This window comes from Carassius gibelio, chromosome A7 (assembly GCF_023724105.1).
Source record: "Carassius gibelio isolate Cgi1373 ecotype wild population from Czech Republic chromosome A7, carGib1.2-hapl.c, whole genome shotgun sequence".
In the NCBI taxonomy this organism is placed as follows: domain Eukaryota; kingdom Metazoa; phylum Chordata; class Actinopteri; order Cypriniformes; family Cyprinidae; genus Carassius; species Carassius gibelio.
This window is the reverse complement of record NC_068377.1, coordinates 12,590,533-12,616,403: the sequence shown is the minus strand read 5'-3', so window position 1 is coordinate 12,616,403 and position 25,871 is coordinate 12,590,533. Positions and strand designations below refer to the sequence as shown.

Sequence of the window (25,871 nt, the reverse complement as noted above, 5' to 3'; positions counted from 1 at the left end):
AAATATGGTTTCCAAAATACCATACAGCAGCACAATTGTTTTCAACAATGATAATAATAAGAAAGTTTCTTGAGTGCCAATTCAGAATATTAGAATGATTTTCTAATGACTTCACTGAAGACTCGACTGATGACTGCTGAAAACACAGCTTTGCTATCACAGGGAAAAAATATTTTAAAATAGAAAACACTTATTTTAAATTGTAATAATATTTCACAATATTATGTTTTTACTGTATATTATATCAAATAAGTGCAACCTTGGTGAGGATAAAATACTTCTTTTAAAATAATTAAAACCAATCTTTTTAACAGTAGTGTGTATAGAGTTGTTTTTAAATTATTAAAAAAATAGTGACTTTCAATTAAACTAAGTCACAGATTTTTAATATGAACTCAAGTTTTCAACCCCCCTGTATATGACTAACTTGCAATTTATTCTGTTGTTTAGTTTCAGCTTCTCTTCCCCTCTGTGATGGTTGTTGTGGAGACTATCAAGTCTCAGAAGGTTGGTAGCTTGAGGGGAGCCACCGGTTTGCAGTAAATGATTAGAAGAGTGCATGGTTGAAAATAATAACCCTTCTGAAACTTTCTTGTTTCAACAGATTCATGGCTGCCAGATCCTAGAGACTGTATACAAGCACAGCTGTGGAGGACTGCCTCCTGTCAGGATGGCCTTAGAGAAGTGAGCTCACAAAACTCCCAAATAAAAGCCCCTAATGCACGTGGTGGTGGGAGACACATAATTCTATTTTTACTGCTCTAATGGTAGTGTCTGTTTCGCAGGATTCTTGCAGTGTGCCATGGCGTGATGTATAAGCAGCTGGCTGCGTGGATGCTGCACGGGTTGCTGCTGGATCAGAGCGAGGAGTTCTTTGTCAAGCAGGGCCCCAGCGCAGGCGGAGCCACAGCTGCGCAGGAGGAAGAGGAGGAGGACCTGGGGATCGGAGGGCTGAGTGGAAAACAGCTCCGTGAGCTGCAGGATTTGGTGAGCAACTAAATAAATTAGAGCAGGGTGATTTGAAATTGTGGGCAATTTAAGCCATCCCTTGTTTATAGGCAACCTTAAACAAAATTGGGTTATCTATTTTATTCACCTGGAGTCTAAGCCAGCATCTTGAGCAACAGGTGAGGAAACTCCCTGCCAGTCCATCACAAAGCTCACACAGAGATTTTAGGAAATAAGTTTTTGAATTTCCCTTGCTTTGATATAGCATGAAGTGAAAATGTTTGATTTTACTTCAGTGTGATCAGTGGTAAATGTTAATTCTATATGGCTCAACTTACCCTCTCCCTAGGCTCAATTTAAAAAGTTGAACAAAAAAGTTTTTGTTTTTTTGAAAGCCATATTTTGAAAGCAGTTTATTTAAGATTTAAAGTGAGTATTCCATAAAGATGCACCACATCCTGAAATGTATGTACATATTTAAAGGAAAATGCCACTGTTTTTCCATATTCAACTACGTTCTTCCCTCAACTTAGATGAGTTGATATGTACCTCTCTCGTCTCAGTGCGTGCACTCAATTGCTGTAGCGCACAGTGTGACTATATTAGCATTTAGCTTAATACCATTAATTCCTTAGGATCCAAACAGGGATGAATTTAGAAGCAACCAAACACTTCCATGTTTTCGCTATTTGAAAATGGTTACGGTTATGAGTAATGTATAAACAAAATAAACTAGTGATTTCCTAAGCGGATAAAAATTATGACTACAATGTATGGCGGAAGAGCACTTCGCAGCCCTTCGACCTCCTCGCAGTAATATCATCACTCCTGATATAAAATAATAAAATAAAATGCTCCATATTTTAAAATATATAGTGAAAACCCCAGGTTTCCCCAGGAAAACCCCACAAGTCCCCAGGATTTGTGTCACTGGTGTTACCGTTTGACAAAAATCAGTCGTCTTGTAATAAAAATCACACTGATGACATCACTTGACTTGCTCCTTCATATTTTCTAAAGATCTATGAAAAAAGCCCATGTTGAGTCCACTGTGAATGGTGCTAAGCTAAAGTAGCATAGTGACGACATGCGCTATAGCAATTAAGTGCACGCACTGAGACGGGAGAGGTACGTATCAACTTCGTCGTGTGTGAAATAATGTATCTGTGCTTGTGTGTAAAACAACAAAATGATGATGTATATGCTCAATCATATGTACTTGTATATACAGGTGCATCTGAATACATTAGAATGTCATGGAAAAGTTCATTTATTTCAGTAATTCAACTCAAATTGTGAAACTTTTGTATTAAATAAATTCAGTGTACACAGACTGAAGTAGTTTAAGTCTTTGATTATTTTAATTATGGTGATTTTGGCTCAAATCTGACAAAAACCCACCAATTCACGATCTCAACAAATTAGAATATGGTGACATGCCAATCAGCTAATCAACTCAAAACACCTGCAAAGGTTTCCTGAGACTTCAAAATGGTCTCTCAGTTTGATTCACTAGGCTACACATTCATCGGGATGACTGCTGATCTGACAGTTGTCCAAAAGACAATCATTGACACCCTTCACAAGAAGGGAAAGAAACAAACATTCATTGCCAAAGAAGCTGGCTGTTCACAGAGTGCTGTATCCAAGCATGTTAACAGAAAGTTGAGTGGAAGGAAAAAGTGTGGAAGAAAAAGATGCACAACCAACCGAGAGAACCGCAGCCTTATGAGGATTGTCAAGAATAGTCGATTCATAGAATTTGAATGAACTTCACAAGGAATGGACTGAGGCTTGGGTCAAGGCATCAAGAGCCACCACACACAGACGTGTGAAGGAATTTGCTGATCCACAGATAACATCAGAGGCGTCTTACCTGGGCTAAGGAGAAGAAGAACTGGACTGTTGCCTAGTGGTCTAAAGTCCTCTTTTCAGATGAGAGCAAATTTTGTATTTCATTTGGAAACCAAGGTCCTAGAGTCTGGAGCAAGGGTGTAGAAGCTCATAACAGTACATGTACAGTAAATTAACATACTTTCCAGAACAATTTACTAAATGTTTTTTTTTAAATGGTCTTATAAAGTATTCTAATTTGCTGAGATTGTGATTTGGTAGGTTTTTGTTAAATGTGAGCCAAAATTGTATTTGTTAAAAGAAGCAAAGACTTTAAACTACTTCAGTCCGTGTGCATTGAATTTATTTAATACACGAGTTTCACAGTTTGAGTTGAATTACTGAAATAAATGAGCTTTTCCACAACATTCTAATTTATTGAGATTGTTATGTGTAATTGGGGCAGGAATAGTAGCTGTAAAAATAGTTGCCTGCTGAAATTTAAATATATATATATATCTTCATGACATGGTTAGTTTGTCTTTACTATACACGTTAGATGTGAGTCAGTCAAACAAAGGGAATCCTGTCAGATCCTGCTGGCAGAAAATTAATTTGAATATTAATTTTCTGATGAAGAACGGTGCCTTGCAGAGTTTGGTTCTCAAACACACATACCATGTAGTTTCCAAATAAGCCTGAAGGACTTGATTAGCTGGATCAGGTGTGTTTAATTAGGGTTGAATGTAAACTCTGCAGGGCTCCGACCCTCCAGCAACTGACACCCCTGATTTAGACCAGTGTGAAAATCAACCCATGTTTTTACGCTGCAAACACGCAGAGCTGTAAATATAAACTGGTGGACTGATAAGAAGATAATGCATTATAGAAATATAAACAATTTAGACACCCACATGTGAACATTTAAGACAGTGAAATATATTTATTTAATCAAAAAATAAATTGATGATAATAATAGTTTAAACTAATAGAATAATTGATACTTTTGACACATCCATATTCTTTAAAATGGTTATTAAGCTGAAATGTGAAGTTTATCCAATAATGAAACTTTTTTTAGTTTTGAAAACCTGTATCTGAACTGTAAATCATGCTTTTTATAGTCATATGTTAAAATAGACATTGCTCTACCCCAACTCATATGGTATTCATTTTATTTGTGCAGGTCTTAAAAAGTCTTACATTTGAGTTTAAAAATCCTGCAGATTTGTTTAAAAGTTTGTAGAGGAGGGTCAAAATGACATTTTCCCTCTGTAACTCAGAACCAAATTACAGGGGAGTGAACATAACTTCAGAAAGCTGGCCACATCATGTTATTTTTACACAGAGATTGGTAGGTCTATTAGTAAAATCTGTTGACTTTAGCCATCTTTGTTGCATTTTGTGCCAACAATGACCATTTAAAAATGGGGGAAAAAGCACATTTCAGTTTTTTTCTTCTCCAAAGTTTACATGCCTATAAATAAATATTAAAGGTGTCTGAATGACCTTTTATATTTTTGGTCTTAACAAATTTGTCCCTTTGGTATCTTCATTTTTAAGGCCCTATATGGTTCATTTACAAAGATACTGTAACTTCATTATGGCTCCTGGCTTATTTTGCACAATTACACATTTTCAGTGTTCAAAAACTAAATGCTAGTCACTTTGCATACAAATGATTCTCCTTTCCTTTTAAAAAGGAGTATCTGAATAACAAATAAACTAGAAATATATATAAATAACTAAATAATCAAAATAACTGTACTGAACACACCTGTCTAAGTGCCATAAAGATTATTTTTCCAAAAATTGTGTGTCTGGAACTTAAGAAGCATTAAAGATTTTGCAATATGATTTTAGATTCTAGTTCTTAATAAACTTTTTTTTATTTTGGAATCTTCAAGGCCCTACATTGTTCAGTCCCAGAGATATGGGGAGCCCAATGCGGCTCCAAATTCATATTATTGATTAACACCTGTTTTCAGAGGTCGAAAACCAAAAGTTGGTCACTTTGTAAAACAGCTAATACTTATTTTATTAAAAAAACAATGTATAAATAATAAATAATACTGAAACTAGAATTGTAGCTTGTTTGCCTCTATTAAAAAAAAATCATACCTACCTGAGTCCTATAAAAATGCGCTGAAATTGTCAAGTTGAGGCACATTAACTTACTCCGTTGTCTTATTCACTTTACACTTTTATAAAGTTTCCAAACATAAATTGGTCCCTGGCAAAACATCCGCTATTACATTACTGATTTGTCTAAGGTTATTACAAATGCTGAAGTTTGTAATAGGGGTGCACGATAAATATCGGCCGATAATTAATGCGCATATCGTCAGTAAATCAGCTGATAATGAACGTGGATTTGCGCAGCTTGTCAGTTAACAGCGGGTCTTGTCAGTAACAGCTGCTCTATGTGAAAACACACACCTGATGGAATTTACCGTTGATTAGAGAACCGACTTTACTGACGAGATGCGCATTAATTATTGGCCGATATTTATCAAGCACCCCTAGTTTGTAAAGCATAACGATACTATATACTGTACATCCACTTTCACACTTATGAAAAAGCAGAATGGTGTAGTTGCAACAATCACCTGCAAGGGCTAGTAGAGTATGATAATCAACCAAACTCTGCTTGAACGTCAAATTAAATTTGTGATGATCACAGTTTATATGTACATATTCTAGGATTAAACTGTCTTCTGTTCATTACTGTCCCTCTATAGAGACTGATTGAGGAAGAGAACATGCTCGCACCATCTCTGCAGCAGTTCTCCTTGCGGGTGGAGATGCTTCCCTCATACATCCCTGTTCGAGTAGCTGAAAAAATCTTATTTGTTGGGGAGTCGGTGCAAATGTTTGAAAATCACAACCAGAGCCCATCCCGAGCTGGTGAGCAGAAGAGCGTTTTGCTGCTGTTGTTCAGGTAGGTTTGCGATGGTTTAGTTTCGTAACGCTGCCCTCGTGTGTTTGACCAGGCTCTATACTGAAGCACCAGGAGGACATGTTTGCAGCGGAGCTCCACAGACTCAAACAGCAGCCTCTCTTCAGTCTGGTGGACTTTGAGAATCTGGTGGATGGCATTCGGAGCACAGTCGCTGAGGTTTGTCCTGTAACTAAATTGGTATTCAAAGGTGAATCCTATGAAACATGTCTAAAGCCTCTTTGGGTCATATTTTAATTTGTATATAAAAGATGAATGAAGCTTTTTATTAAGCCATTACAATTTTTCGTAAAATACAACTGTTCACTGTTATGGTAGCCATTGACTTCCATAGTATTATTCCCATAAATAATATTATACATATATCTTGATAATGAAAATCTAAAAGAAGATAAGATCAATGGCAAGGCTTCCACAGTCATGGAAAATGTGAAAATATCAGGACATTTAGATTCCGATTTTACAACTGGAAAAGCCAAGGAATTTAAGGCTAAAAAAAGAAAAAGATGTAAAGGAATATTAAGTTTTTCAAGCTGAAATATGAAAATGTTTTAATGAGATTCACTTAAAGCTAACAACACTAGCATGTGTCTAGATGCAGTTGTGTTTGTCTTTTTCCTGCAGCACTTATGGAGTTTGATGGTTGAAGAATCAGATCTTTTGGGGCAGCTGAAGGTAAATAAAGAGCCGTTTCTTGATGGTATCCTTTTGCAGGTGCACCTTTGCTTTCACAATTAATTTTTTGTTGTTGTTTCAGATCATAAAGGACTTTTACTTGTTGGGGCGAGGTGAACTGTACCAGGTCTTCATTGACCTTGCTCAACATATGCTGAAGACCCCACCATCTGCCGTTACAGAACATGGTATATTAAGACACTTTCCTTCTAAACCTTCAGGTCAGCTTCCTCAAATTCTTCTTTCATCTTCATAACTTCTCTGAATTTGCTACATTTGTTTCAGATGTCAATGTGGCATTTCAGCAAGCAGCTCATAAAGTGCTGCTAGACGATGACAATCTTCTGCCCCTCCTGCATCTCACCATAGACTACCAAGGGAAAGAAAGCAAAGGTATCACTTCCTGACTAGCTATTTAATCCTTCACCACCTCTTTCCAGTTTCCACGTAGGAACTACTTCTCAGAATTGGATAATTATGCTTGCAGAGGCTTCTGGGAACCGAGAGGGCACCACTCCTCCACAGGAGACTTCTCCTCGTGAGGCTCCGCCTACTGGCTGGGCAGCTCTGGGATTGGCTTACAAGGTTCAATGGCCCCTGCATATTCTTTTCACTCCTGCTGTGTTGGAGAAGTAGGTCATTCTTTCATGTTAGCAATTTAATGAACAGTATGAACACCGCAGCAGCAGTTTCTATGAAGTGAGCCCTTTCTTGTTTTAGGTATAACGTCGTGTTCCGTTACCTGCTGAGTGTGCGTCGAGTCCAGTCTGAGCTGCAGCACTGCTGGGCCTTACAGATGCAGCGCAAGCATCTCAAATCAAACCAGACGGATGCTGTTAAATGGAGACTCCGCAACCACATGGCCTTCCTAGTGGACAACCTTCAGTATTACCTTCAGGTTACTACTTGAATCATCTCTCAATTTGCATACAACACGCACTAGAGATATTTTAGTATCAAATTATTTGGGTGTGTCCATCAGGTGGACGTCCTGGAGTCCCAGTTTTCACAGCTCTTACACCAGATCAACGCCACACGGGACTTTGAGAGCATCCGATTGGCCCATGACCATTTCCTCAGCAATCTCCTTGCACAGTCTTTCATTCTGCTCAAGCCTGTGAGTGTCCATCACAAACCTCTCTTTGTGTAAATAATCTAGGCCGTGTTCTGCTTTTAAAGAAATCCTGTTTCTCTCCCAGGTGTTTCACTGTCTGAATGAGATTCTGGACCTCTGTCACAACTTCTGTTCCCTGGTCAGTCAGAACCTCGGGCCTCTGGATGAAAGAGGAGCAGCGCAGCTGGATATTCTTGTGAAGGTAGCTTTGCTCGTGTGAATCGTTTTCAGAATTATTTCAAATGCAAGACTGTTTTTATGAGGGTGGGATCATGCTTTGGTCATGATTTTGACAATCTAAACTGAAGAAAGTCATAATAATGAAATTGATGAGTTAATTATGAAGTCGACTTCAATGAAAGTCGATTATGATATTCATAATTATGATATAAAAAGTCAAACTTATGTGTCAGTTAAGACTTAAAATTAGGAGATGCTAAGTGAAAAGTAAAAATTATTGGCAAAAAGTCAAAATTATCTTATTTTTATTTCATTTTTTTATTAATTTAAATTATAAAATTGAAATTATGACAAAAACCATAATGACGAGTTGAAATTGAGATCAAGTCAATCATGGCAGTTGAAAGTGAGATACTTTTTTTTAAAAGTCAAAATTATGACATGCCAAGTCATAATTAGAACAATCAGGTTTTTTTTAAATTCATAATTATGGTTTACTAAATATTTTGATAAGAAATGGACTTCCATAAATACAATCTTACATTTGGAATAATATCAAAATCAGGACTTTGTATGTTATAATGCATTATGTTACAATGTTATAAAGGTAAACACTTTACTTTACAATTTAAATGCTTTATTTCATAATTATCATTTACCCTTGTGTGATTAATTTTTTTTGTTGACATCAACTGTGTACGATTGCTGTACTTTTCCTTCCCAGGGTTTTAGTCGTCAGTCGTTCCTGCTCTTCAAGATTCTTTCCAGTGTGCGTAACCACCAGATAAACTCTGATTTGGCACAACTGCTGTTACGACTCGACTACAACAAATACTACACGCAGGCAGGAGGCACGCTGGGAAGGTAGTCATGACTGCTACAGTGCTTGAGAGAGCTGATACATGCAAAAATGTAACTCATGTTGTTTGTTGTCCTACAGTTTCGGGCTATAAAGCGGCACCTGAAGATTCGAGGCACAATTCATACAATGCTTCATCTCAGCTTAATACAAACATGCCTAATACAATAAGTGTGTTGATTTGTATATTTAAATTATTGTAAGATGTCACTGTCTTTGTCACAGTCTGTGTCCTGCTTTTTCTTCACTTTCAACTGTCTTATGCCATTCTTGAGAAGTAAAACTATTCCTTGAGCGTGAAAACGTAAAATTTGTAAATACTCTATATGCTTTGTAATCTCGGTTTTGAAATAAAACAGACAAGTGAAACAATAATTATTTTATTTCATAAAAACTATGTACAGTAAAATGCATGCATTAAAACCCAGAGGACGTTTAAAATACATGTGAGAAGACACCGGAGGACGATGGTTTACGTAGACGGGTTGTGACAGAATTCAGAGTTGCTGTCATAGCTGAGGCACTTTCCACAGATCAAGCTCTGAATCAGCCACTCCAGAGACACAACAGGCAAGTCCAGGGCCACACGTTTCAGGTCCTCAGATGATGTCACTGCCACGTCAAACTTCATGTTTGGAATGTCTGTCGAAAATTGACATCACATTATAGAATATGGTTTTCTAGTCCCTTTGTCATCAGTTATTTATGCGTCTATAAAGCTCTATAAATTTTTCCATTGAACTAAGTGTACTATTACCTACCAGAAAGGTCTTCGTTTTCTTTATGGTGATGAACTTTTGCTGCACCACCCATGGAAAGCAAAGAGGTCCACAAATCCACACGATCTTCGGATATGAGCACCACCTTCAGAGCTTTAAAAGGGTTACAGCGAGGATGCCTGAGGACAGAGCAAGAAAAATCTATTACCAAAAAGATGATTTTAGGTTTTGTTAAGACAGGCAGCAAAAACATGCTTTTTGTTGATGTTGTATTCAACTCAACTTTGTTCTGTTGTTTGTAGTCTGAACAGCAGTCCAAAAAATTACATATGAAATAATAATAGGGGTTTTAATAATAATAACGTGCATATCACACTCAAAGTGCTACAGTACAATATAAAAGACTAAGAGTTGGGGCTTTTCTGATGCAGTTTTTAAATCTAGAGGAAGCTGGTTTTAAATGTTACTACAATCAGATTTTTGGAAATGCTATTTGGTCTAAATATTTATTCCCCATTATTTTACGCTCTCTTTCCACTATCACAGCCACTCTCTCAAGCGTCCTGGCATCATAACTCATTACTCTGGCAACTTGTGTAGATACACTGGATGTTTACCACGAACAGATGAATTGTTTGCTGACAATCTGCCCTAAAGGCTGGATCTGAAAAACTATGTTAATTAATAATAAATGAGATAAGTATAGTCCTATCCAAACGAGACGGGCTCTTACCACTCCACGATGCGTCCCTCTGGCCCCAGACCGGCAGGAAGGAGGTAGTTCCTATAGTTGACCAGCTTCTTCTCCTGGCAGCAGTCCCTCACCCACATCTGAGACACGCAGGGAACTCCACCTGCCACACACAGCAGATACTTCCTGGTCCGACAGTGCTGGTCGGCGATCAGCAAGCTCTGATAGGCTGCTTTACACTGACAATGCAGGAAACACACATAAATAAAACATGCACACACAGCAAAAAGGATGCTGTGCAGTTCTTGCAGGAAAGAGAGGAGTGGTGCTGAATATGAGCTCACCTGTTCTTCATTGAAGTCAAGCAGGATCATTCCTCCTCCCGCCTCCAGTTGTCTCACTGTATAGTGTTTGCTGTACGGTGCTCTCTGAACATACTCTAAGGAAAATCATGAGGTTTATCACATTATACACAAACACACACATCCAAATCGTATGCTCTCCAATATTGGAATTATTTATACTTTTTATTGAAAAATTTGAAATAACTGTCCTGTATTTTAATACATTTTCCAACCTAATTTATTCCTGTGATGCAAAGCTGATTTTTCAGCATCATTACTCCAGTCTTCAATGTCGCATGTTTCATTTGAAAACCATTTGCAACATGTCTTTACTGTCACTTTTGATCATTTTAATTTAGCCAGGAAACAAGTATTAATTTCTTTGAAAAGTTAATGTAAAAATTTAGTACAAATCTAGTAAGAAACCAAGACAACATTCCACAAACCATACTAAACGGCAATTTTGCTGCCTTGGCATCATTGCTTCAAATGTTGTATGATGCTTGCCTTTATAAATCACAAAGCAAATCACAAAGCCTTAAACACAAAGCACACTCAACACCAATCACACATGCGCTCTTCATTTGTTCTAGCCCTCACCTTCATCCTCATCGCTTGGCTGGTGGTTGAAGTCTCTGTCGTTTTCAGAGGACGCTGTCAGCATGAAGACAAACCCCATAAAGAGAGAAGAGTTTTCCGGAAGAGGTCCATGTGTTGCCACCAGGTCATTGGGGTCAGGGGGCAGGTCTGCTCCACTCCCAGATGTGTTACAAGCAGCAATACGCTGTCCTGTTCAAATGAAACAAAAGGATACTTAGTATGGCATGGTTGGGTAACAAAAAAGAAGCCATAAAGTCAAATGAACTGTGAGGAATTAAACCCAGGCACCAATCCCATAAAGCCCGTTGAGTGCTCACCCACACAAAAGGAAAAGCATGTAATACTACATACCAGTTGCGGTTTAGAGCTGGAGATCTGCACTCCATTTAGTTGTATCAAAAGAAGTATTTATTCACACCTTCAGGTGGGTTATCAGATGCTTTTATATTGTAAAACCTGACAGTTACATGCAACACTGCAAACACGGGGGAGAAAAGCACTACGGTTTGTCATTCATACGTCCGAGTTCATTTAAAAATACATTTACAGATAAATATAAAACATAATTTCATAGCCAATAAAATGTTGTTTAAAACCCAGAACTTTAAAATACCGAATTAGGCGATAAAATCAGGCATATAATAAAACGTTCTTCTAAAACTGAGCAAACGCTTTGGTCCATATTGTTGAATTAATAAAGTCTGTCTGCAAGGGGCACCGTACCCACTCTGGCCCCTCCCCCCCTGCGTCCTCTCTTTGCAGGACTCCTTTCGTCCTCTGTGCCGCTGAGGAGCTTGCGTTTCCCAGAAGGCCCAGGGTTTCTCGGGCTGTTGCTGGAGCTGCGGGTAGGGGTCCCTGCTCCACTGGAGTTGCCTCTGCATCTCCGCTTTCCTTCTACCAGGTTATCTGAGGACAAAATAACACTGTGACAAAAGGTAGTGCAGTTTCAAGATATTTAGTAGTATGCATACCAAGAGGTCAAAGTCTGGCTAGTTAAGTCTGGCTAGTATAAAGAATTATAGTAGATGTTTGTTTCCATAATTAGCCTGAAACCACAGGTCACAGGTTTGAACAGGCCAGCTGAAGACTCACCAAGGCTGATGTCAGAGGCCATGGTTTGGGGTGTAGATGGTTCATAGGGTCCCAGTCCATACTGCTCCCTCAGGCGGTTGCCTTGCTCTATGCTGAGAATCACAGACGTTCTGCTGTACCAATTACTCTGACCAGCTTTCTCCACACAGTAAAGGAACTCAGAGCCTTGAGTCTTGTGACCCTTCACCACACCTGAACAGCGGAGACAGAATCAGGATGGATTCAGACAGGTAATGGTGCTCTAGTGTTGTTTTGGTTTGTTCCTGCTTACCTATATTAAAGTACTCCTCCTCGGTCAAGGCAGTGACTTCCGTCTCTAGAGGAATGGGGTCACAGAGCAAGATGTCTTTTCCTTGTACTTCACACTCCTGGTTGTCATCGAACAGAAGGCGGAAACGGTTCTCTCCCAGGTCTCGGGTGATACTCCCAGAATAGAAATACGAGTTGGATGACCACTTGGCCAGCACACGCAACCCAACAAAACTGCTGGAGCCAGTGCTGTTATCTGGGGAGAGTGTGTTGAGAGAGTCAAAGTGGCCTGTAGCACTGGGCTCTACTGGGCTGCCCGGGGCTTGGACATGCCTTTGGGCAAAGAGCTCCTCTTCTGAGGATGATGCTCCCTGGCCATGGGCACCACCTCTCTGTCCTGTCCTGCCACCTCTGAGAGTCAGTATAAGCAGGTGATGGAAAGAGAGAAGAAAAAAAGCAACACAATGAGCATCACAACACCCTCTAATTATGCAAACAGAAAGCTTTCCATGATCCATAAAGCAAAGCTGCGTTAATACTAATGTCTCAGACATTTTGGGGGGAAAAGGAACAAGAGTCATGCAAAGTGATTAAAAACAGAGGCTTTATGAAGTGGCTATAAATTAGTGCCTAATTGAAGATACAAACAGTGTCTTGGACCCTGCCAGTCTATCCAGGAGCACCTCACCTGGACAGAGGGCCGCGGGAAGGAGGCCTTCCTCGCCGGGCACGGCCACGGGGGCTCAGTTGGGCAGTGACCTGAGGCCCCCATGCATCCGTCACCTCTGACCCCACCTCCACAGTGTGAGTCCTCAGCTGCTGCCGTCCCCCCCACCTGGGGTTCAAACACACACAAGGAGAGGATGCGCTCAGCTGAAACGCCCTCGACCAAATGTGTATGGGGCAGCAGCCATGAGAAGATACTAAAATCATAACCGTGTCTAATAAAGAGATGGTGAGAACATGCTTGAAGGAAACGTACTGACAATAACATGCAAACAAGACTTCCTAGGGCCTACTTCCCTACAAGAGTGACCATTTCCAGGACTCGTGTGTAAACTGCAGAGTGTTAGTCATGGAAACAGAGACTAGATGACTTCTCACCGGCCAAACTTGCCCCCTCGGCTTGGGGGCATTAGAAAATCTGGCATTCTGATAGGGCCCAGGCCTCCACTGCTTGTCCTACTGGAGTCGTGGTGTGATTGGGCCTTTGAGGAGAGTGAACTGACGTCAGCCAGGTCTCCTGAAGTCACGGAGCTTCCTGTGCGGGACGGAGAGATGTCATTCTCTACGACGCAGCGATCCACAACGGGTTCCTCTGACTCCTTGGAGAAAAGATACAGCAGAGGTTTGTTTATCTGCTTAATCCATCCTTGAGTCCTTTGTCAATGTTTCTGACCTGTCCTGGAGTAATCATAAAACTGAGACTGAAAGCCAAATACTGGAGGTGCACCAAGTAATATTTTTCTCATTAAAAATATTTACCCATAATGAAATACTTTTAAAATCATGCCCACTCAAATAAAATGAAGATGTGTCATATCAGTAGCTTACTGAATGGAGTATTTAAGTGAAATGTGAATTCCTGAAAAGAAAGTTAAAAAATATATCATTGTAAATTATAATAAGGTAAAGGAAAACTTCCAACTTATGAAATCATTGGGATGGTGAGCCAAAGGCTGACATTTTCGTAATGAGGACAAAACAAATAGACATTCTAGAAAATATTAGAGAATGACTTCTGTATTTTTCATGAATTGTGCTCAAATCTGGTTGAGTTATGTGAACCTGGCACCCGGTTGCCTCATGAGGGCTGTCATGTCGAGATCACATGACCAGCCACCTAATGTCCCAATTATTAGACACTTTTGGTCACTGGATTAAATTGTTCATGCCTGAATCAAAACGATTATCACAAGATGTCACTATAACTAGAGCAACATGACCAAAAATTGTGGAGTTGCCAAGGCAACACTTCTTACATGAGTAACCTTGCGGTCAACCTCTCTGCCATCTTCATAGTAGACATCTGTGATGATCCGAGTGACCGTTGTTCGGACTTCCTGGACGGTGCGAACATGTGTGCGCAATGACGGGCCTGGATGGGTTCTGGTTGGTGTGCTTGGTTCTCCCTTTCAGAGTAAGATAACACTTGAGTATACACCTAAAAAGTTACAGCCCTTTACATATAATAATACAAAATAATAGTGGATTTCTTGCAATCTATGACATTGTGCAGGACTGTTCATATTCACCAGAAATAATAAAGTCATTATAAACATTTATTGAAATATTTTACCCTTCCAGACAGGTTGCACGATGCAGACCGGTCAAAACTGGTCTGCTGAGACACAGCTCTCTGTCAAACCAAAGGTAGAACATAATATAACATATTGCATGTTAACGGGACAGGTCACCCAACAGTGAAAATGTGCAGTTAATGTATTCCCCCCGAGGCCACCCAGGATGTGGGTGACTTTTTTTCTTCAGTAGAACAGTATAGAAGATTTTCAGGTGAAACCGTTGTCCTTGGTGATTCATAAAATGCAAGTCAGCAGCTGCTGGTTTTTGAGATAAAAAAAACAAACAGAAAAAACAACATAAAACCAAGACCAAATCAAAACCTGTGGCTCCTGAAAATACACTGAGGTTTAATGAAGGTAAATGCATTCTCACCGAGCGGCAACATCCCGCTCTTCCTCCAGAAGTCAACAAGGAAGTGACTAAAATGGCAATTCATCGACTGGCCACTTGAGTCTGGCGGCGAAAGGGAGTCACTCCCATAGACTCCCCATGTTAAAATGCCCAACTTTATAGCAATAAAAAACACGTTTACAGCCTGGTATCAAAAAAGAAAAAAAAAAAAAAAAAAATTGGTCTATATAGCTAATTTTGCCCTTCATGAAAGCTGTGAGGGGGTTGAACCGTTTAAATTATATTAAGGGGGGGGGGGGGGTGAAATGCTATTTCATGCATACTGAGTTTTTTACACTGTTAAAGAGTTGGATTCCCATGCTAAACATGGACAAAGTTTCAAAAATTAAGTTGTACGTTTGAAGGAGTATTTTTGTTACAAAAATACTCCTTCCGGTTTGTCACAAGTTTCGGAAAGTTTTTTTCGAATATGGCTCTGTGTGACGTTAGATGGAGCGGAATTTCCTTATATGGGTCCTAGGGGCACTTCTGCCGGAAGAGCGCACGCTCCCGTATAGCAGAGCAGAGAGAGCACAACGGACTTCACTGATCAGAGCGAGAGCGTCGCGAAATGTCACAAAAGGAGTGTGTTTTTGGTTGCCAGGGCAAGACAACCCTGCACAGATTACCAAAAAAAAAACAGCATTAAGGGACCAGTGGATGGAGTTTATTTTTACAGAGCATCAACGGAGTTGTGCAAGTGTTTGTGTTTGTTCCCTGCATTTCGAAGATGCTTGTTTTACAAACAAGGCCCAGTTTGACGACGGATTTGCACATCCTTTATTTCTTAAGGATAAAAAGTGACATGCTGCCAACATGACCACTGCCGCCACCGCCTACTTTGAGCATCAGAAATACTCTTCAGAAAACTACAGGTGATGTCACGGAACGGCACATATTTCTTATAAGAACCCGCGGATGTAATTATTATTTATTAACTTGTCCCAGCATCCAGGATAAGCACAGGTAAAGTACCATTTTAATTAATAATAAAACACATGCGTTCTCTATATCTCTTGTAAATGAACTTTTACGAGAGTATGAGCCCGTGCATCCGTCAGAAAGATCACACTCCACACAGACCTCAATGTATCCTTAATAGCCGCAGGTTGATTTGGTCTTGTCTGTTATTTAAATCTCTTTAAATACACTTACATTTTTTGTATCACCAAGAAAAATGGTTTCACCTAAAATTCTTCTTTACTGTTCTACTGAAGAAAAAAAGTTACCCACATCTCGGATGGCCTGAGGGTGGATAAAATAACAGCAAATGTTATTGTTTAGTTTTTATTGTTAATTGTTGTATTTTATTGTTAAATGTTCTTACTTTGCTGGGCGGGCTAGTGGTGGAGCAGTTATCCACACTTGTTTGCTGCGACACGGCTCTCTGTCGGACAGGTGTTCGAGGTTTGCCAGAAGTGATGAGAACCTCTTGTTCTCTGGCAGGGGTGGACAGACCACTGACCAGAGGCTGAGGGTTTGCTTCCATACCAGCAGGATGCAGAGTTACAGCTTCAGTGACTCGGCCGGAGGCTCTGCTGGCCGCGGTCTCTTTTGGCCAGTTGGGAGACAGTCCTGAGTCATTAGTTTTAGGGGGACTGAACAGCTGGCTTGCTTGTCTGCTGAAGAAGTGGGGAGACAATCACATAGAGGCAGAAGAACATTTGTTTAGTCTAGTGCACATGACCTTGCTTAATTACTTTAATGTTTCACTTAGTGATGAAAAAACAAAACAATTTATTGACATGTGAAGCCACTTACACATAAAAATAGGGCTGTAGGATTTGGAGACAAAAATGTAATGGCGTTTGCAGGGGTTGCGCAGTTTGTCCAACATTATATTATTGTTGTATAATTTGAACAACATTATATATTATTTTTATTATATATTCAAATAAATTATAAATCATTTAGGTAAAAACAAGGCCATCACTCGTCACAAGTATGTTTTCTTAGCATTCAGTTCCCACATTTGTTTAAAGAACAGCACTGTGCAGGATGTGGAAAAGGGAGTTTTGGCAATTAAAGAAAAAAAGATTTTTTTAAATCAGATTGATTGAAAAAAAAAAAAATCAGCCAACTAATCGATGATAAAAATATTCATTAGTTCAGCCCTAAATAGCGGTTCACTTCCGCGATTTTGTACGATTGCGTTCATCAGCAGCAAACTGTTATAGAGTTCACTTGAACCGTACCCCAGACCAGCCCTTTTAAGTGGACTCAGGTACGGTTCGCGGGTGCGTACCTAAATTCACCACATCATCCAAAAATACCAGACTCTGACGTCATTCGAACCCAAAAGTGCTAGTGTGAAAGCACCCTGAGATCACCAGGAGAACACCTTGAGGAACCCAGGCCAAAGACAAGGACCAAAACAAAACCAAAAACATCCCAACCTTGAGCTGTGGAAATGGGTCATGCTCCATTGTTCGTCTCTCTGCAGCCCTGACCAGACAGAAGTGGCAATTTCAAACCCACTTTAGGTTTCTAAAGATATCCAACACCAAGGGAATCTTTATTTATAACCTCAGCAAAAAAAGATTTCAAGGTCAGTTGTGCCCAATATTATTCTCATTGAGTCTAGTAAATTAAGACAGGGCTTTATGCTTACTCTGTTTAATAGCACTCAAGCAAGCCCCTCCAAAAGCTTTTTTTAATTTTTAAACATTAAACAAAAAACTTTCATTTTGCAGAAAGCTATAGGTAATTTTAAATGTAGCTCAGAAATTATTTATAAATGATTCTCATTACAAATTTGGTAAGATGGTTGGAGTGCCATACGTTTGATCCAAGTGACCCAAAGTATTTTAGAAATGGAGTTTGTGTGGAGCAGCATTAAATGCAAACCGAGCAGCTCTTGAGACATTGAAAACACAGGATCATGAAGTTGCTTGTGCATCAAAGAACAAAATTGCTTTTTATTTGACAGCACAAAAGGCACAATAATTTTTGTCGTAAATGCTCATTGTGGAGCTCTGTGAGAGCCTTTAATTCAAGATACCTAGCAAACAAGTATTATTTTTTTATAGAACTTTCACAAAATATACTTTTATCTGTAATGAACGGCAGGTGGTGATGTAAAGTGTGACATCTCTCTTATTTTAGAGGAGTGTGGTACCTGAGCGGAGGATCACTGTACTCTGCATCATCCTGGACCTGGACCTGCTTGTGGACTTCCCGAACACGGCTGAACACTGACGGACTGAAAGACAGACAAGAACAGGGAAACAGTAAACCACATCATTTCCCAACAATGAAAAATAATGTCTGCAATTTTGTCCAGTTTTTAAATGATATTAAGTCCAGTGTTATTACAAATGTGTTAAAAAGACTGAGGCAGTGAATCAGCAGCTGTGAGTGACAGCTAAAAAAATTCATCCATCCCACAGACAAGCTCCTGCATAGCAACTACCGCAAGTTACCTGGTTACATCCATGGCAACAGTGGTAGCCTTGGAGACAGATCCTTCCTCATCTGTTAATGGTGGTTCTGGGGAAGCATTAAAATCAAGCTTAATTCATTACATCCGACAGTATATAACTGTCTTAAATAATACAAAACACACATATATATGTATATATAAGTATATAATTTAATTATGCAATTATAATTATATATGATCATTTTTTGGTGTAAGACAATGAGTGAAAATGTCTGTGTCTGAAACAACAACAAATGTCTTTTACTCTGCAGGCTGAAATGTTCTGAGCCCGAGCTGCCCTCCTCCACTGGGGTCACCAGTCTCATCCTCAGACTCAGTTTCCCATCTTGCTCCACTGCGGCTGGCTCTTCGCCCTCTCTGCTCTCCTCCACCGAAATCTCACTGGCCCCCATTGTCGTCTCCCTGGTAACGTCGGCCTCTGACGGCTCTGAGAACGAGGTCATCAAAAGGCATGAAAAAAATCCAAAAGGCATGAAGAAAAAGAAACATGGTTCAGCACAAGAAGGACAGGAAGGTTAAGAGGGAGGGGTGTGCAGATTCATCTCAGCATACTGATTAAAATACAAATATGTTATGCAACAATAAGAAAGGGACACCCACCAATAGGAGTGCTGTGCCTCGGGGTCTGTTTCAGCTGACTAATCTGTGGAGGAGTTGCACTCACTGCTGGGTGGATCAGCTCGCCCTCTTTGGGCAATGTAAAGTGAAACGGAAGCTCTGGTTAGGGAAGAAAGAAACAATCAGAAGACAGGTTACATAATCAGCAGGGATAACAGATCACTTTTGTGAGGCTTAAGCCTACCTCCAGAGCTGTCACTCAAACTTTTGTTGGCCGCATTGTCTGAGGTTTTTTTGTGCTGTCCTGTATCGCTAGGCTGTGTGCCCTGGGTCTTAGCTCTCTCAAGCTGTAAAGGTGAAACCTCAGTTGATCCCATCGGCTGAGACCCTGAGATCTTTGCCGTGGCTTCACGTTTGTCCTGCACAGAGCCCCTCACAGGTTGTGAGGAGCTTATGAAAGGCTGTGACCTCCCATCCTTAACTTTCTCCTGAGAGACCCTGTGGCTCTCTTCTAGCACCATGACACTGAAGCTCTCCTCTTTGCTGGAGGAGTGGTCAGCTCTGCTGGGTTCACACTGGGATGTCTCCTGCTCCTCCTCCTCCTCCATGGGTTCTGGAGAAAGCAGCTGGCTCTCAGACAAACCCAGCTTGATCCCAGTGTCATCATCTGTCCCCTCTCTCTGGATCTCACCTTCATCAATCCTCTCCTCCTCTTCAGCATTTCTAACGCTGTCTGTAACAACACTGTGGCTGTGTGTCATGGGCTGACTGAGTCTCTGGCTTTGAATAACATGTTCTTTTTCCTTCTCTGTGTTCTTCTGGGACGATGCAGTCGAGACTGACTGAGACAGAGACTGTTGGGGGACAGGAACAGGGGTTACAGGTCTGTCAGTTGATGGCGAGGCATTTGAACACTCGGCGACTGAGGCTTTACTTGTTTGTGGTGCATTAGGGGGGTCTGAAACACAGTCTGCAGCGACAGAAAGCTGGGACGGAGTTGCACTTGGAGAAGCGTTTATATTCTGGATCCCTATAACAGCCTGCGAGATCTTTTGGGAGGGTACACAGTCCTCTGCTTTTCCGGTTAAAGCACTTGTAATATTTGAGTCAGGCGTCCTGGAAAGACTTTGTGAATTTGATGTTTTAACAGGCTCAGGGTCCATTCTATTCTTGCCTGCATTTTGGGAATGGTTTTTGGTGCTTGAGTTACTCTTGTCTGCACCAACAGTTCCTTCCTCTTCCGCGATCTGTGTGGCTTGGCTATCTTCCTCCACAACGAACAACTGTGTCTTCTGAGCAAAGCTGCTGTTTTCACTGCTGAGCTCCAGCTGAAAGCACTCAGCCACCCCAGAGGGCTGTGAATCGCTGCTTGAAGACGTTTTTAGCTGCTCCGCTGGGCCGATCTGATTGGGCGATGCTGATGGGTTGTTTTGGTGAGGCAACTTCTTTGAGCTCTCAGTCCCTGGACTATTGTTCCCATGTTCAAGACTTGGAGTGGAAATAAACACGTCCTACATTGAGAAACGTGGTAAGTAAATTATAAACAAAAGAATACCAGATGTTTAACTGAAATGCTGTGGACTGTAACACAAAGTTAAGGTGTGGTCACATTAGCGAAATATATGCAAAATAGGTCCATCATTGTATATTATCAGTAGTGTAGCACTATATAAAGCACAGCTCACACAGAAGTCACTTTCAAACTGCACAACTTTCTGTTGTTTAACATTGCAAATCTGTGTGTCCAACTTGAACCCGATGCACAATCCGTGTGATTGCGTGGTAAAATCGTTCACCCTCACAGAAAATTTCCTATTGAATCCTACTGGATTTCAGATTTCCCACAAAATTCGACAAACAATTGTGAATGTGACCACACCTGTACCCTGAATAACTGATGCATACATGTGAGAATTCAGGCTGGCTGGGGACAGAGAGGCTTTTATCCAGAACAAATCCAGGGGAACTCTGGGACACTGGAGTGGAGGCTGTGGGTTGTGGTTTGGGACAGGGGTCCATGTCCATTGGTTCTTCCTCTCTCCCTGGTGGCTGGTCCTCAGGGGGGGCTGATGTGTCCATTGGGGATCCAGAAGCTTCATTATAATCTAAATGGAATAATTCAGGAATGGGTTAAAAAAATGCATCACATAAACTTCATGTGTATGTAAAACACACTTACTCTGCTCTTTTTCCGTGGGTGAATTTGGGACAATGTAAGGTGTTTGGCTTAAATTGTCCTGAGTGGCAGCCACAAAGTCAACAGACTGCCTAAAAAAAATGAAAGAAAGGCGGCCAGTCAGTTATTGAATGCCATGATTAACCTTTTCAGTGTACGTAGAGAAACAAATTAGATCAAAATGAGATTCTATTTTTTGTCATCAAAGTCATTAACACTCTAAACAGTGAGTAAATGATCACAATATTAAAATAACGGGTGAACTATTACTAAGCAGATGATTGTATAGCATTTATAGTATGTTAGATATTGGAAGATCGTCAGTTAATATTCTTTGCCTTTTCTGTAATCTATAAAATAAGACACTTAATTTTACCCTCCAACTAAAAAAAAAAAAAAAAAAGGATCAATAAACCATGCTAAGAATAGCCACTCACTGTGAAAGACTCTCCTGTACAAGCGTGCCCTGTCCAGACAGATGAAGCAAGCGAAGACTGTGTGCAGGTGTGGATGCTGGCTGTTGCTCTTTCTCTGAAACACTGCTGTCTGCTTTTGTGCCTGTTATAGTGAACATGACAACTAGATAACTACAAGAAACTAAAGCAAAAACACAACTAGGCAATAACAGAAAATAAGTAGAATAATTTGGGTCCACACACCATTTCTCTCGTTTTCAAACATGTCATCCTGTGAGGAAACAAGCACATCATCTTCATCTTCTTGACTGTCAGTTAATTGAGAGTGCAGTATAGTCTGAATACTGAGCTTCCTGCCGAGCCCATCCTGAGGCTTCGAAGGGCAGCCTGAACTGACCTCTGACCTACAACATCATCAAGAAAAGTAGAACTGTCAAACTAAAACTGGGCAAGTTACCATTAATTAGAACTGTACAAATATGACAAATGTTATTCCTTAAAATGTCATGCTTCATTACCAAAACACAAACAAATTTCAAGCCTGTGATGTAGAATTGCACAATAGATATGTTGGAACTTTCACAATTAGCTTCTTGAGGTTTCAATTCAAAATGTGCAAACACTACTGCTTTTGAAAAGAGATTCTTGCCCTGTAGAATTTCCATCTTGATTGGATGGTGTTCTTTCTGAACTCTTCAATCCACCTGACAAGAGAAAATGAACAGAAACCCATTAAAAAAACTAAACGGCAGCAGGTCAATAGTGTACAGTAAAGTTTAAACCTACACTGACTGTCTGTTTGATTTGCAGGAGCTCCATCCGGCTCATCTTCCTCAAAGACCCCCTGGCTCTCTGACAGCTCCAAGAGACCGAACTGAGACGTCTCATCTAAGATCAGATGAACACAAACATTCAATTTATAATGCCAAGCTTTTTTTTAGTAAAGCAGCATCACATGAAATGAATGGCCATGGTGACACAACTCGATATTGCTTCAGTTTTGTTATATTTGACTAAATCTAACTGAAATAAATCTGAAATGAACTAGAAATATTATAAATAAAGAAAAGTTTAAATAGATTTAAGTTGAAGTACTAAAATTGCTAAATAAGTAAAATAAAAAATAAATTAATGCTAAATAGAAATATAAAAACAAATAAAAATAACAAAAAGCACAAAACTAAACTAACAAAAAAAAATCTAAAAATGAAAGTACTGTAAAAATGGAAAACATAAAAATAAACGATCATTAAAAATACTAATACTATAATAGCACACAGATATTAAACAAATAAAAATAGCAAAAAGCACAAAACTAAACTACCATTTTTTTTATATATATTAAAGTTACAATTAAAGTGAAAATGTAAAACATAAAAATAAACGATCATTAAAAATACTAATACTATAATAGCACAAAGATAATAATAAAAACTGGATAAAAATAGGTTAAATATTTGATAGCCTGAATGCACTGTAAGTCGCTTTGGATAAAAGCGTCTGCTAAATGCATACATTTAATTTTAATTTTTAATTTAATTTAATTTAATTTAAAAACATCTGACATTTATCTTACCATGTGTGGTGGAGTTAGCCTCAGACTCCATGTGTTCGGTAACACTTCTGCATAAATACAGTTACAAACAAAAATAAAAGCTTTTTAGTAAAATGAAATATTTCCCACTTGTGGAAATTGTGTAAGATGTCATTGCAGTTCAATACCAGCTTCATATTTACTACCTTTTTGATATGGGATAAGAGTGAACTTCAAAAACTTGACTGTGCTCAGTAGCTGCTGAACCCAGGTTGGACTGCAAATTGTCTGAAACGAATCAAAAACCCCTTTTCAATAAACATATGATAAATGAAATCTTGTGTCCATAGGTTAATTTACTTACCTGAGCAGGCAGTACTGTCACTCTTATCAATCTGACTGTCTTTTTGTAAACAATGACTTTTAGTAGGGGAAGAAATTATCTCCTGCAAAGACATGATGACTCAGTATCAATGTTTAGAGTCTTTACAGAGAAGCACACACACACACACTAGCTGCTATGGCTTGTGATGTCTCACCAGCACAGGGCTTTGTGATGTGGGCTGCAGGTTAGAGAGGCGGCGGGCGAGAAGGGCACAGTAGCTGGAGTCAGGATCGTCCTCCAGGGCCACGCTGTCAGGCTGCGAGTCCTCTACTATGAGGCAGGGGTTTTCTGTCTGAGGAAAACTGGAATCAAGATCACTCTCGCCAGGATCCATAAGGATGGGACAGGGTTAGCAGAAGTCTACACACACAGAGATCAAACAGGAGGGTTAAAACACATGATTTCACAATGAACAATTTTATGTGTTTTTGGCAGGGGTTTTGTTTAGATTTATTTCTATGTTTATGCATTTTCCATCACCTTGTGAACAAGATAAAACACTATATAAACATGCTTTTATTATTAGTTACTCTGTCAAAGGCTGGTCATGTGTTTCTTTTAGACTTTCTGAAATTATTTAAAGTATTAAAATACTCAAACAGCTAAACACGTGGATTTTTTTAACGCCGCATTTTCCCACGAAAAGACTTTCCACAGCTGTGTCCCGCAATATTAGTCTGCAGCTTCATACTACTCCTGTCCCGGAGAGAGTGTGCGTGCACGGACGCAGGTAACGTTAGCTAGCATTGCACCTACAGCCTGAGACGAAAGCAGCCCTCTCTGTAAAACACAGCAGGAAATAAATAGCTATCTTACTTGCTGGATTGCTGTTAGGTGTTAATCCATCTCAACGAACGTGTGAAATTTTACCGTGCACGTACAGAACATCTGTATACTTTCACAGCCTAACATTAAAGATTTACTTCACGGCAAAAAAAAAAAAAAAACACGGCACGAATACTCGCCGTTGATTGGACACGAAAGCTCTTGGCTCAACCGAACGGCTAGGAAACCTGCTGTGATTGGCCGAGAGAGAAGCGTAAGGCGGGGTTTTGTACTCAGGTTTTGGATTGGAATTGCGCAGATGTTTTAAGGAAGCAGTGGGTCTGTTCGCGTAGTTACTATTACCCAGCAGCAAAAACCATTAAATTAATAAGAAATAACACTTAATTATAACATTAAGCGTATTAGGGTTTCTTGACTTAAGGGCTTTGTTGCAACTTGCTCCAGCGATTTACATCGTTTATCAAAGCACGCCCATTAAAGACAGAGCCCTGGAAGACAAAAACGTAAACATTTGACTCACAAGAGTTAAATCACTCGCTATCTTTGATTAAAATTCGCTCAATAGCTAGCTGAAATCTCTTGAGATCATTTTTTTTCACAATTTATTCCAATGAATATTGTTAGATCTCATCAACTTTGAGTTTTAATCTGATTATCATCATTATTAGTGTTATCATTTCAACACTGCCAATAATGATAATTTGTATATCAATAAATTGAACAAACACAGGGCTATATGATATAGCTGGTTCTTTAGTTTTCTGTAGTTGTTTTTTTAATAAGCCTACAAAATCATTACAATCATATTTTGAAAGATCTTGGTACAACCATTTGTGACTCTCGTACATAATTGTTTAAAAAAAAGAACTTCCATATATTTTATAATTCATAATTTAATTCAGAAATTATAAGAAAGTACCTTGTATAAGCCTTGTATGTCAAATTAAACTTTAAAACTGTCAACCCCGTCATATTTGCATTCTGGCGTATCTTAAAATGAAATAATTTAGGTTGTAATGTTTTGACTCTAACAGAAATGTCCTTATCAAACAACAAACGGCATCAGTTTCATGGACTGACCCATAAACCTGCTTCAGTTCTGTGTTTGATCATCATCTTGTGTTGTGTTGCATCATGCTTTAATTGGTTTAGCTGCTGCCAACATATATGAGATGACAATCGTCGATACCAACGATTGATGGCTGCTTACTCCAGCCTTTTCGGCATTTCCGAAAGAATATTTGTACATCTGTCGTCTCGAACTCGAAGCCATCAGGTAATGCAACGATGCCTTATCCTCTCGACATTATGTGGTCAGACGAGGAACCATTGTTACATTGGACTATTAACAGACTGTTAAATCACTTCGTCCATCGGTCACAAAGCATCGCGCTGGAAGCACAAAATGCAAGTCACAGCGATGGCGACATCTTACAAAAATGAGCCCATTACCTGAGAAACGGATCCTGTGCCGAACCGCAGGCTTGTCTGTTTCTGGAAGAAAGCAGGAAGAAAGGAAATGTTGTGCGTGTCGATGATCTCTATGAAGATGATGGGGTGTGTGTGGGATACTTGAGTGTCACTTGACGGTGCCTTTGCATCTTTGGATATGCGCGC

At 39.7% G+C, this 25,871-nt stretch overlaps 2 protein-coding genes across 8 annotated transcripts in view; one reads left to right on the top strand and one right to left on the bottom strand.

Moving 5' to 3' along the window:
• LOC128017758 (gamma-tubulin complex component 4) overlaps positions 1–8,943 on the top strand; it is an 11,700-nt gene extending 2,757 nt beyond the window's left edge. Inside the window, exons 5-18 of the mRNA XM_052603263.1 lie at positions 451–507; positions 605–684; positions 786–987; positions 5,523–5,688; positions 5,775–5,899; positions 6,365–6,415; positions 6,498–6,603; positions 6,701–6,808; positions 6,903–7,047; positions 7,136–7,313; positions 7,398–7,532; positions 7,615–7,731; positions 8,434–8,573; positions 8,650–8,943. Of these exons, the coding sequence (XP_052459223.1) occupies positions 451–507; positions 605–684; positions 786–987; positions 5,523–5,688; positions 5,775–5,899; positions 6,365–6,415; positions 6,498–6,603; positions 6,701–6,808; positions 6,903–7,047; positions 7,136–7,313; positions 7,398–7,532; positions 7,615–7,731; positions 8,434–8,573; positions 8,650–8,662 (1,623 nt within the window). The 3' untranslated portion in view covers positions 8,663–8,943. The remainder of the gene's footprint in view (positions 1–450; positions 508–604; positions 685–785; positions 988–5,522; positions 5,689–5,774; positions 5,900–6,364; positions 6,416–6,497; positions 6,604–6,700; positions 6,809–6,902; positions 7,048–7,135; positions 7,314–7,397; positions 7,533–7,614; positions 7,732–8,433; positions 8,574–8,649) is intronic.
• LOC128017757 (TP53-binding protein 1) lies at positions 8,933–25,871 on the bottom strand. 7 transcript variants are annotated; one of them, XM_052603255.1, is made up of 29 exons: positions 25,707–25,871; positions 23,623–23,828; positions 23,448–23,529; positions 23,290–23,371; positions 23,126–23,172; positions 22,336–22,437; positions 22,199–22,253; positions 21,793–21,953; positions 21,571–21,691; positions 21,137–21,225; positions 20,863–21,062; positions 19,202–20,468; positions 19,000–19,116; positions 18,644–18,826; positions 18,380–18,446; positions 18,076–18,159; positions 16,285–16,579; positions 14,563–14,622; positions 14,246–14,395; positions 13,368–13,588; positions 12,952–13,098; positions 12,286–12,674; positions 12,015–12,206; positions 11,646–11,828; positions 10,923–11,111; positions 10,323–10,417; positions 10,021–10,217; positions 9,330–9,466; positions 8,933–9,210 (listed from the first exon to the last, which is right to left on the bottom strand). In XM_052603255.1, the coding sequence occupies exons 2-29, from the start codon at positions 23,800–23,802 to the stop codon at positions 9,041–9,043; spliced, it is 5,262 nt and encodes a 1,753-aa protein (XP_052459215.1). In that variant the 5' UTR covers positions 23,803–23,828; positions 25,707–25,871; the 3' UTR covers positions 8,933–9,040. The 7 variants fall into 7 exon arrangements, with proteins under 7 accessions (XP_052459215.1, XP_052459220.1, XP_052459219.1 ...); XM_052603260.1 differs by having other exon boundaries at positions 20,863–21,050; XM_052603259.1 differs by having other exon boundaries at positions 22,342–22,437.